The sequence below is a fragment of the Mustela nivalis genome (genome assembly GCF_964662115.1).
Source record: "Mustela nivalis genome assembly, chromosome: 5".
Lineage (NCBI taxonomy): Eukaryota > Metazoa > Chordata > Mammalia > Carnivora > Mustelidae > Mustela > Mustela nivalis.
This window is the reverse complement of record NC_139024.1, coordinates 15629312-15641978: the sequence shown is the minus strand read 5'-3', so window position 1 is coordinate 15641978 and position 12667 is coordinate 15629312. Positions and strand designations below refer to the sequence as shown.

At 46.9% G+C, this 12667-nt stretch overlaps 1 protein-coding gene across 5 annotated transcripts in view; it reads left to right on the top strand.

Annotated features, from left to right (window-relative positions):
- Positions 1 to 12667, top strand: part of PLEKHG1 (pleckstrin homology and RhoGEF domain containing G1) — a 216726-nt gene that overhangs the window by 187092 nt on the left and 16967 nt on the right. For all 5 annotated transcript variants that reach the window (XM_082730110.1, XM_082730109.1, XM_082730107.1 and 2 more), the window contains 5 exons: positions 1806 to 1937; positions 4310 to 4492; positions 4591 to 4686; positions 4878 to 4964; positions 10387 to 10420. In XM_082730110.1, the coding sequence (XP_082586236.1) occupies positions 1806 to 1937; positions 4310 to 4492; positions 4591 to 4686; positions 4878 to 4964; positions 10387 to 10420 (532 nt within the window). The remainder of the gene's footprint in view (positions 1 to 1805; positions 1938 to 4309; positions 4493 to 4590; positions 4687 to 4877; positions 4965 to 10386; positions 10421 to 12667) is intronic.

Here is a 12667-nt window from a genome sequence, read left to right as displayed (position 1 = left end):
TGATTTTGCTGCCTCGGTTGCATTCTCACTTTCTTATGAGATGGAAAGAGGCAAGAGGGTTCTATGAGAGCACTAATCCCCTCCGTGAGGGCTCCATCCTCATGACCTGACTACCTCCCAAAGGCCCCACGTCCTAAGACCAGCACAATGGGGGGTTAGGATTTCAACATGTGGCTTTGGCAGAGTGGGGGGGACACCAGCATTCCGTGCATAAGGACTGGTAGTGAAGAACGGTGATTAGATTAATCAAAAACTAACTTCTGGTTGCCTTTGAAGTATTTTTGCTTTGAAGGGTGATTTAGAGGGTTCCTTCTGTGTCGTTTACGTCACTTCAAAGCTGTGTAGCCATCCATGAAGGTTTGCACAGGAAAACACTCTGTACTCAGGAGTCTGTTTGTTGTTGGACAGGACTGCATCTCAGACCAGAAGAAGAAATTAGTATTTTTTCTAATCTGCTATAGATCTGGAGCTTACCTGGGAGCTGTCATTTTAGTGGTAAAGTTTCATAGGGCCTTTCTAACAGCTGGGTCTGAGTGTGGGAAGAAAATGCGAATTCATTCCCAGTTTCTAGCTAGATGGAAAACTTGAGTATGTAGTAAAAGCAAACAGAGATTTACGAAGTAGGATTATAAAATAATGGAACTAACCTTCATAAGTTACCATAAGATTCAACGTCCATCCTTTGGCTTAATGATTATGTACATCATTGATGTCCCAGAAATGATCTAATTGACTATAATATCTTCTTATTGTTTTACATATTTGTATAGGTTACTGTTATTGTTTTAAGAAGATAGAGCGCCAACTTAATAAGCACTTATTGACCCCTAGCTCTCTGGTCATTACTAGTGAGTAGATAAAGAATGAAATAAAAATAAATGATACAACAGTCCCTCTCCATAGGTTCTTGAGGGGTCTAGGGTCTTCTGTGCTGGAAAGAATTAGAGCAGAGCTCATGTCCCTGTCGTGTCCCTGGGGTTGTGGAACTCCAGGGCTGACCTGAGCGCTGATCGCCGGAGAATACATGAACCATGAGATCATTCTCAATACTCTGAAGGCTTGTATTTCATGAACTTCATTTGGGGCTTTAAAGCCTTGAGTACACGGAAAGTCACTTGCTATAGACATACTTTTAAAGAAGTGTCCAGGGTGCCTGGGTGGCTCAGTGGGTTAAGCCTCTGCCTTTGGCTCAGGTCATGATCTCGGTGTCCTGGGATCAAGCCCCACATCAGGCTCTCTGCTCAGCAGGGAGCCTGCTTCCCCCTCTCTCTAAGCCTGCCTCTCTGCCTACTTGTGATCTCTCTCTGTCTGTCAAATAAATAAATAAAAGCTTTAAAAAAATAAAATAAAAAATAAAGATAGCGTCCACTCTGTGGTTCAGTCTGTTACATAGTCCTGTGTTACATATTATATTTCTTCTGGGAGGAAAAGGAAAGTATGTTTTCTGTCCTGTAAGGGTGAGAACTCTATTACCATTGGCCACCAGGAAACTCCAAAGTCTTTAAACGTCATAGCAACTCTTGTATCTATTCTAACTGTTGCATCCTTACGAGACTTAATGGACATATAGTGTTTTCTTTTATCTTCCTTGTCATGAAATTCTAATCCAGTCCTATTTTTCCTCCCCCCATTTTCATTCCCATCTTACCATTTTGTTGCAAGTCTGTTCTGGTAAACTATCTCAGATTCTTAAGGCATGATGGTAGCGTGTAAGTAGAGGCAAACGTGAAATACGGGGAACTCATCGTGTGTGTCACGGGCTATATGAGAAAAAAGTGAAAATAGTTGTCTTTTTTTTTTTAAAGGAAATAGAAAATCACCTTGACAAGGACACCGAAGGCTACGACGTGGTGCTCGATGCTATCGACACGATGCAGCGAGTGGCCTGGCACATCAATGACATGAAGAGGAAGCATGAGCACGCGGTCCGGCTGCAGGTGAACTTGAGACGGCGGCGCCTGGCAGTGCTGCAGGGCATTGACTCGTTACCATTTTCTTTCTTTTTTTAAAAAGATTTTATTCATTTATTTGAGAAAGAGAACACGAGCAGGGGCAGGGGAGAGCGACAGAGAGAGAGAGGAGGAGAAGCCAGTTCCCCACTGAGCAGGAAACCTGATGTGGGACCTGATCCCAGGACCCTGGGATCATGACCTGAGCCGAAGGCAGACACTCAACCCACTGAGCCCCCCAGGTGCCCCTACCATTTTCCAAATCAGATTCTAAGGCTGCTCAAGTATTCCATTTCCTCCACCATCTTCATTGACAGTCTCCTTTAAGGAAGATGAGGACGTGGCTAATTTGATCACTGTTTAAAGTGGTATTTAAGAGAAATTACATTATCACTTTAAACAAATAGTTTGTTTATAGCCCCTTCAGTTATCCAGGTTAGAAGTTGGAGTCTCCAGAACCCTTAGCTTGTGTTAATTACAAATACGTCCTTCTTCTTGGAAGAAACTTTCTCTAAGCTGTTGGAAGGGTTTTTGAGTCTTACTTCCTGTCTCCCTAGTGAATGCAGAACTGTGGGTTGATACATGTGTGGTGTGGGACAGGGACTCAGAGAAAGGAGAGCTAAGTCTGGAAGCAGGTTCTCTCCCCCTCCATTTGGGATGAGGCTCACCAGTACATGTTAGAGTCCTCATTTCTAAAATAAGACAGACGAGAGATTTGCTAAGCCTCTTTCCAGCACCAGTGTTTTAGACCCTAAATCCTCAGAGACATTTGATAAATACTAACCCAATGATCATGTCCCAGGTTCACTATTTAAAAACAAAAGGTCGGAGCACCTGGGTGGTGTAGTCTGTTGAGCATCTGCCTTTGGTTCGGGTCATGATCCCACGTCTGGCTCCCTGCTCAGCTAGGAGTCTGCTTCTCTCGCTCCCTCTGCTGTGCATGCTCTCTCTCTCTCTCTCTGTCAAATAAATAAATAAAATCTTAAATAAATAAAATAAAAACAAAAGGTTGGGGCACCTGGGTGGTTCGGTCGGTGAAGCATCTACCTTCAACCCAGGTCATGATCTCAGGGTCCTGAGACCACGCCCCGTGTCAGGCTCCTGCTCATCTGGGAATCTGCTTCTCCCTCTCCTTCTGCCCCTCCCCCACCCCTGATTGTGCAAAAATTTTAAATTTTCATTTAAATAAATATATTTTTTAAATTAAAAAAATAAAAACAAAAGGTCATGTGGGCCTAGAAGCTGGTCACATGCTCCTCTGTGTCCCTGCAGTGAGACGTGCTGTACAGAGCCCCTATGCCCAACTCAAGAAAAAAGATACATTATTGAGCTCAAAAATCAAAACAAAACTCTAGGATTCATCTATAGGCAGCCAGACTGTGGTATGAAGTAATTGATGCTCAGAAATCGAGCAAAGGTAACATTCTAGTCTTCCAGGCCACGTCTGGTTTTTAGAATAGTCAAAAAAGCTTTCTTGTGTCGTCAGCCGCATGTTCTATAGACATAACATCCATCGCATATTCAGAAATGGCTAAATGACTGGTTTTTCACATCTTGGAAATCTGTTTGGCATTCTGAAGATACTGCTAAACCAGGCTCTGGCCCAGACTTTTATCTCCATTCCTGTCCATTTCTACTTTCAACCAGTGAAATTTGGGGCTGTCCTCTGGGCTGCTTAATTAAATGCTATTTGCGAATATTTTCATTTTTCAAAACAGTAAAAAATCCGCTTCCTTAAAAAACACTTGGTGTGGATGTACAGCACATCCCAAAGACACTTCAAAGTCCTGTTCTCAGTTGATGTTTATCCAGTGCCATTAAAAATGTGGTAGTGACGAACTTCATTTCCTTTCCCCTAACAAATGGGATTAATACCAGGAAATTTCTAAGATGCATCTTCCGTGCCTTCTCACCGCCCTTAGTTCTGAGTTACTTATATGTAGTATGGATTTCAGTTTCTGGAAGAAGGTTTGCATGTCAGTAGCTCTGAAGGGTTTTGTGCAGAGAATATGGGTGAGAATGTCAAGAGAAAGACGCCTTTCAGAGAAGGTCAGATACCTGTGTCCTCTTTACCCAGCTTTTGAGAGTCCTAAGTGTTGTCAGCAGCCCTAGGAAAGGATTATCAAGAAATGGAAATAAGTAATTGGCAACTCAGCAATTAACAACTTGATTCATTTCTGTTAACCCTTAAGTGACAGCACCTGTATATGTGGGTTTAGGTCATGGATCATTCAACACCATTAGAGCCCATCAGAGATGGTCAGGCCCCATTCTTGAGAGTCTGCATATGGGCCACCATGTCCTTGCAGCCATGTCTTCCCACCTCCTTGCTTAGTCACCCGGAATGGTCACTTTTTCAGGAGATACAGAGTCTGCTCACTAACTGGAAGGGGCCAGACCTGACCAGCTATGGGGAGCTGGTGCTGGAAGGCACCTTTCGCATCCAGCGTGCCAAGAACGAGCGGACGCTCTTCCTCTTTGACAAGCTGCTGCTCATCACAAAGAAAAGAGACGACACGTTCACGTACAAAGCCCACATCCTGGTAGGTCTGAGCTCTGGCGGGGGGGGGGGGGGGGGAGTGGGGGGGGTGCTCCGTTCTCTTCCGAGCGTGCCTCACCCTCCCTCTGCTATCCTGCGCAGTGCGGCAACCTCATGCTCGTGGAAGTGATTCCGAAGGAGCCGCTCAGCTTCAGTGTCTTCCACTATAAGAACCCGAAGCTGCAGCACACAGTTCAGGTAACAGCTGGGCCTTCCCAGCCCCACGGGGCTCACTCTTGGAAAGGAGGAGCACCGTGTGTTGGCCGGCCTTTCCAGAGCCTTCTGGCCGCACGGCACGTTTCCCACTTTGTCAGAGGGTTATCAAAGGGTCTAATCTTGTGTGTTGGGGAGGCACGAGCCGTCTGACTGTCCACGTTGCCTTCTGGTAGGCGAAGTCCCAGCAGGACAAGCGCCTGTGGGTTCTGCACCTGAAGAGGCTGATCCTGGAGAACCACGCGGCCAAGATTCCGGCAAAGGTAAGACATTGAGGTCAAAGAACAGGAAAACGGGAAGGAATTCAAGTCCCAGAAGGCTGCCGGGACTAAATGTTCATCTTCCAGATAAGGAAAATAGAGAGGATACAGATGGGGTCAACGCGACCCGTCAAGTACATTAAGAAGATTCACATATAGGGAAATTGTCAAAGGTTGTTTTTTTTTTGTTTTTTTTTTTTAATATTTATTAACTTACTTTAGAGAGAGAGAGCACAAGTAGGGGCAGGGGGAGAGAGTCCTCCAGGGGACTCCCTGCTGAGCTTGGAGCCTGACACGGGGCTTGATTCCAGGACCCTGAGATCATGACTTGAGCCAAAACCAAGAACCAGACGCTGCACCAACTGAGTCACCCAGTTGCCCCAAAGGTTTTTGTTGTTGTTGATGTTGTTGTTATATTTTGTTTTGGGGCTTGAGCAAATTAAAATTAAGGAAAAGACTACAAGAAAATCTTGGGAGAACTAGTAGAATACATTTGTGAGAAGTGTTCAAAGCTCCACTAAGCACCCATCGTGATCAGAGCAAGCTTAGGTTCTGTGGGAATGTTAGGGAAAGAAGATAGAGACTCAGTTATGAAGGAATTTATCGATGAGAGAGCCAGCCATATAAACAAGAAACTGTTTGCTATAGAGGATGAATTAATAGAGGTATAAGCGAAGTATTCTGGAAGGACAAAATGTTCAATTACAGTTGAATGGGGGAAAGGAAGGAAATGCCTCTTACCTACCTCAGTCTTGAAGGATGAGGACTGTTTTTATCAAGTGGAGGAAGAGGAAACCCAAGCTGAGGGAAGAGCATAAACAAAAACAAGGAGATGCGAATGGGTGCACCCTGGTCCCAGCCCACAGACCGTGCCTCGGTGGAAGGGCTGGGTCCTCAGGAGACGGAGCAGGCGGTGAGGCTGGAGAAGTGGAAGGCAGTCTGCTGGGCTGCGAAGGTGTCTAAAGGCACACACCAAGGAGTCTGACCATATGGGCAGTAGGAAAGTACTGAAGGCTGTGGAGGAGGGGGTTGGCATGATCTCCCCTGTGTTCTGAGCACGTAACTGCGGGGACATAAATGAGCTGAAGGAGTGACGCTGGCAGGAGAAGAATCAGCCAGCCACCGCGGGGGTCTAGAAAACAGGCGAGGGGTACTTCCGGGAGCCCCAGCAACAGAGGGGAAGCAGATGCAAACGCTCTCACAGAGGCAGAGGGAACGTAAGTTGCCCGTGAGGTGCATGAGGACAGAGAGAGAAATAGGAGTCAAGGATGAGTCAGGGGTTGGGCCCAGGAGACAGTGCTGAGTTCTGAGACAAGCTGCCAAGGGAAGGAACCGGTTGGGTGGGAGCAAGGAGCTCTCAGGGTAGCGTGTGTGGAGGCGAGTCAGCCCAGGTGGAAATTCAGGTCTTGGAAGCTGCGGATCTAGAGGCTCTCTTGACACAGTCACTGTAGCCCTGAGCTTTGATAGAACGGCCTGGGAAAGTGTGCAAAGGAAAGAACCCCTGGGAATCCCATCTCAGTGATCCGCAAGCTGGTGGGGAGAACGAGCAGGGAGGGAGTAAGAAAACCGAAGGAGAAAGGCGTGGGGACAAGGGAAAGAAAGGATCTCAAAGAAGAAGAGGGTCGCTAGAGTCTCAAATGCCACAGACGGGACGGCACAGCCGATTCCAACAGGAGCGTCGAGATTTGGTTTGGCAACTAAGAGATCAGGGAGAGCTTGTGGGGCGTTAGAGAGGAATGCAGAAAGAAGCAGCAGCAGACGGAATGCAGACTTGAACAAACGCAGGAAAGATGCAAGGTGGTGGCTTGAGGAGGGGCAAAGATGAGAGCGAGGCATCGGCGCAGGCGAACACCGTGGACGTGACAGTGGGCGGCGGGAAGGACAGGGAATCGACGAGCCGAGGGGTGCTCTTTGGAACCCACCCTGGGAAGCGGGAGGGTGCGATCAGGAGCGCTGGTGAGAGAGTAGTCTGGGAAGGTGGGAACCTGCCTCCCAGAGCCGGGGGAGAAGAAAGATGATTCAGGGCCGAGCACCTTTGAGATGGACTCAGATAAAGAATCTGATTTCCCTGGAGTTAGTGATGATGTCGTGTGTCGGGTTGGGGGAGCCCGGGTGGGGGGATCCCAGGTAGGTGTGGGCGCCCGAGGGAAAGTAACGAGCCTCAGAACACTTGCTAAAGGAAATGGACCAGTGTGTGAGGACGACTACAATAATTTGTTCATCCAAGACCCGACAGAGGGGGTCACCACGGATCGGTGTGCTGAGGTCATTGGGAAATCCGCTCAGCGGCTTGGAAACTAGTGTCAAGGAACCAGGATACAGGGGGTGAGACCCAGCAGAGCCATGAAAGGGGAAGCTTAGCAGCAGGGAAATGTGGGTGCCAATCGGCACAGGCGTTGCGCACGAGCCCCAAGCTGAGTGGAGCATGAAGCCGACAGAGAGAACAGGCAGGGCTTGAAGGACGGCTGGCCTGCACATTCCAAACACTGGCTCAGCAGGAGTTGAAAGATGGGGAGATGGAAATACAGAGGTCTGCGGTCGAAAAGTGGACTTGGAGAGCTCTGGGTGCTGCTAGGGTCCTGGGGGCCGCTCTGATTGTGTGTTGCTGTTCTGGAGTGGAAGGAACGGGCGATCAGAGATAAAGCCGCTAGGAGCTAAGGTGCGGGTCGAGAATGGATCATCCTATGGACGGTGAAGCGGCCCTTGCTGGGCTGGGGGAGGAGGGAAGTGGAGCAGAAGGTGGGCTGGTGGTCACGAGAATCGGACTGGGGGTGGCGGGGTTGCAGAATTAGGGCCAGCGACATTTCTGAGCAACAAGCGTCTGTTTGGCTCTATGTGTCTGAAGCTCGTTCTCTGGGGCTGTCCGCCTTGATTTGGCGCCCGGGAAATGAGTGTGCATAGGTGTGTGTTGGGGCGAAGCGTGAGTCGCATCTCATCAGGGCGTTGTGAGAGGTGAAGTAAGTCAGGTGGAGAAGTGACTGTGTTTTCTTCCTGGTTAGTTACCCGGCTGCTGGCCCTGTGCCCCGAACCGCCCTGAGCAATGACAGAGTGGCTTTGATAGGCCCCGCCCACGGTTCACCTGTCTCCTGGGAAAATCAGAGCTGCTAAAGGACTCCCAAAGGCCATTACGAAACCAGACCGGCTTGCGTACCTGTCCTCTTTCTCCCACACAAGAGCTGTGTGTTCCAGGCCGTTCTCCCTTGACGCGTTAACATGGTTCAAACAGTTACAACAGAACTGACTGCACTCTTTTACCCAAATTTCTGACTTTTAGAATCTAAACATTATTTTTTCCCATGACGACGTCTTGAGCACACCTACAGTGGGCTGACCACTTTGTATTTCACCCTCAGCAAAACACCTTCTGAGGAAGGTCTTACTCTCCCCATTCTAGAAAAGTCAGAACAGAAACTCAGCGGCGTGTGAGTTCTTTCTCTGCCCACATTTATAGAGCTCGTACGTGACTGAACCTGAGTCAGACCCAGGTCTGTCTGGGTGCACAGAGCAAGCATGAACCACATTCCACAGTGCTCCCAGGGGCAATGAAAATGCATTTATTTAATGTACTTGATCCACGGTGATGTAATAATAATTTTCTATTTTATTTAAGCAGGTATATTACTAAGTTGAACCTTTCACTTCTTTCTTCAAGACTTCTTCTTAGATCTTTTCCTCCAAAGCTTTCAAAATCTGTTTATTCCTAGTAAACAAAAGAAATGCCTAATGGGGAATTTTTGTAAACATCAAATAAGCCTTACTATCTAACAAGGTTATCGTGAGCTGTTGGAAATTCGTTCCTGTGACTCCCAACCTCCTTCCGGTGTTACGATTCAGTGATGGTCCCTGGCTGACCCCTAGAGGAAAATGTGAGAATAGTACTTTTCTGAAATTAAATGTCAAGATGGGGTGCGGGGGAAATACTAAGTTCTTAAAGTCTAAGTCTATAGATACCAGGAAACTTCTTGGAAATAAGCATTTTCTTTATTCAAATACATGATATTCACACTCACTCTGCTCTAGATTGAGAATAAAGATAAAAGTAGAGCCTTCTGCATGTTATTTTTTAAAGATTTTACTTATTTATTTGACAGAGAGAGATCACAAGTAGGCAGAGAGTCAGGCAGAGAGGGGGGAGGAAGCAGGCTCCCCGCTGAGCAGAGAGCCGGATGTGGGGCTCAATCCCAGGACCCTGGGATCATGACCTGGGCCGAAGGCAGCGGCTTAACCCACTGAGCCACCCAGGTGCCCCACCTTCTGCATTTTATATATCCACCTGGTTCTAGAAATGCACTTCACAGAAATTGAGCTCCTATCTGTGTTTGAAATTAGTTCCAACTAGTAACCTCAAACTGACTCTATGATAAAAACATCAATGTCATCAAAATCTAACCATTTGTTTTCTCAAACTTATGGTGGTTGCATCCAGGGTTTTTTGGTTTTTGTTGTTTTTTTAACCTCCCTCCTGTCCTTTTTTTTTTTTTTTTAAAGATTTTATTTATTTGTCAGAGACAGAGGGAGAGAGAGCGAGTGAGCACAGGCAGACAGAGAGGCAGGCAGAGGCAGAGGGAGAAGCAGGCTCCCTGCCAAGCAAGGAGCCCGATGTGGGACTCAATCCCAGGACCCTGGGATCATGACCTGAGCCGAAGGCAGCTGCTTAACCAACTGAGCCACCCAGGCGTCCCCCCCTTTTTTTTTTTTAACTAAATATTACCAGTTGCCCTAAACCTTTTTACTGTACTATCAGTGCAGTGTGGCAAAATACAACCAAATTATTTTTAAGGTGATTTTTCACCCAATGTTTGTAGGTCAAGTTAAAGGACCCTTGAACTATGAAAATTACACAGGGGGCAAGAGAGGCTACTTAAAGTAATTTTTTTTTTTTCCCTCTCTGCATCCTCAGGCCACAGGATTCATGTTAGGATAATTAACTATCTTTTTATAATTCCCTAAACATTAATATTGTTGACAGCAATAACAATGAAAAGAAGCCTTCAAGCTTTAAAGTTGCCAATTTTGGGGTGGAGGGGAGAAGAAAGCCAGAGTAGAGGATTATCTGGCCGAGTCCCTTGGTGGGCAGGTGGTAATTCCATTGGGTTGAGTGCCTATCATGTGTGTCTACCAGCACCCCTGAAAGTTGGGTCCTATCTTGCCCTTTAGAGCTAGCTTCCTCCCCGATGTGGGCTGTGAGCTTAGCACTGGTGCCTCCATTGCATAGCGTCCACTGTCCACCGGAGGGCGCCCGTCTGCTTGAAGCCCTTGAACTATGCGTTAGTGCCTCAAAGAAATAAGGAGTTGTTTAAAGCTTTTCATGAATCCCTTCTTCAAGTAGGATGTAGAGGTAATATAGGTCTTCTGTATGACGACAGATAATTTAAAGAAGAAACCAAAAGTAATTGCAATTAAAGCGATTCTTTCTTTCTTTCAGGCCAAGCAAGCAATACTTGAAATGGATGCCATTCGTAAGTTTCATTCTCTTAATACAATTTGAAATTTTGTCTCCTTGCATGTATCATATTTTCTAGCTGAGAATTTATAAAAATTATCGGTTGTAAGAAAGGAGCAGCTCTCTGTTCACTGTATTAAAAAACAGAGCCGGCAGACGGTGGGATCTCTCCTCACACGTTGGCTTGCTTGTATGTTGATTTAACCTGGTTTATCTGTGAGTCAGCCGTTAGGCTGGCCACGTGTCCAGATCTCTGTATCAACTAAGAATGTAAGACCTGCTGCCAGGGTCAAGGCTCACCTCCCTTCCACCGCCACCAGAAATCAGGGTTCCACACACTTCCCCCCACAGCCCCTCGGAGGGAAATCTATGTTGTTTACCTGCACAAATCATGCCAACAAGATCGTTAACAGTTTCCCTGATGTAGGTTTCGAAATTACAGCAGCTGCACAAGTGTGATTGTATTTCTAGGCTTAGAAAACACACAGGAAATAAATAGAGGTGAGGTCTGTCCTACAAAATCAAAACCTCATTCAACAGCATTTATCACATCCTTGTTCTCTCCCACATGAAACAGAGTAAGAAGAGAATCGATGGCTTTAGACTTACAACTGGGTCTGACAAAAACTTTCACCTACAGTGTTTGAAGTAATTTTTGAGGACTCTTGCCCCAGGTGCGAACACTGATTCGTGTCCCCTCCACGCAGCTGGCCGTTAGCTCTGCAGGGGAAACAAGAAGCGTTCGTGAGGTCGAAAGATGAACACCCCCCCACCCCATGGCTGAGCCCCTCCGCCCCCATGTCATGCCCCATAGCTCCTGAGAGAGGTGACCTCTAAAAGAGGGCTAGGCTGGGACCCACTGCCCTGACTTCTTGAAAAGCTCCCGTTTTATTCGGGGAAAGCACCTTAAGATTTTTTTTTTTTTTTTTTTTTAATAAAAACATTCTAAAGAGAAGGCAAGGTCATGGATGACCATGTTCGATTTAGGAGAAAAGATGGCGGAAGACGGCGGTCTGAAGCCGTCTGCACCAAGTCCTCGTTCCCAGCCTGGGGCGGGTTCGTGGACACCAGTAAGGTTCTGTGAGTTCATAGGACAATTTGGGGCCACTCATTGGTACAATGTCCCTTTCTCCCAGGCCCAAGACTAGGCCAGAGCAGCCCGGCCGGGGAAGATCCCCTCCTTTGCCTCCTTTGCCCTACCTTGACTTTGGACTTGGCTGGGTATGAGCAAAGCAGGCCAGGCCACTGGGCCAAATGACCTCATTTAGGTAACTTTGCCACTGACACTGGACCAACATGGGTAGTCTTTACGATCCTCAGAACTCTCTAGAGTTTCGGACACTCTTAAAACCTTAACCCTATTACAGCCACATCCCAAAATTGTTTACCCTCAGGCTTCATATGATCAGGGAAAGGGCTAGAGAACTTTAGGATTAGACCCAATTTTCTTTTTTTTTTTTTCTTTTCCTTTCCTTTCTTTTCTTTTCTTTTCTTTTTTTTGTTTTTTTAAGTAGGCTTCATGCCCGACATGGAGCTCAACAAGTGTCTTGAGGCCACAACCCTGAGATTAAGACCTGAGCTGAGATCAAGAGTCTGATGCTTAACCAGCTGAGACAACCAAGCACCCTAGACCCAATTTTCTTAATCTGAACTCCGTGTACCCCTTAGATAGGTAGAAAGACATAAACTGTGAAATTAAATGAAAATCCTGGGTGCCTGGGTAGCTCAGTTGGTTAAGCATCTGCCTTCGGCTCAGGTCATGATCCCAGAGTCCTGGGATCTAGTCCCGCATTGTGCTCCTTGCTCAGTGGGGAGCCTGTTTCTCCTTCTTCCTCTCTCTCCCTTTCTCTCTCTCTCTCTCTCTCACTCTTGCTATCTCAAGAAAAGAAAAGCCCTTTCCTGGTAAGAGAACTTAAAGCATTCATCAAATGTTCAAAAGAACAATGTCTAGAAAAATAGTAAGAGTCACCGTGCTGGAGGACAGCTTCCATCGGGGAAGAATAGCTCGACATCCCGGGCCAGCAGGTGGGGCACAGATGCCTGGCAAAACTGGACTGGCATGGAATTCTCCAGATGGCTCCGCCCTCCCGGACAGAGCCTTTGCTGTGGCCAGTCACCACAGCCTGTCCAGTGCCTTGTGACAAGTTCAGCTCCAGTGACATTTATTTTAATAGAATTTTCTGACCTCTGTGACTCCTCAAGTGGCAAATGATCCTGGGTGGCAGTAGGAGGTTAATGACACCCGACACGTTCTAACTAACTT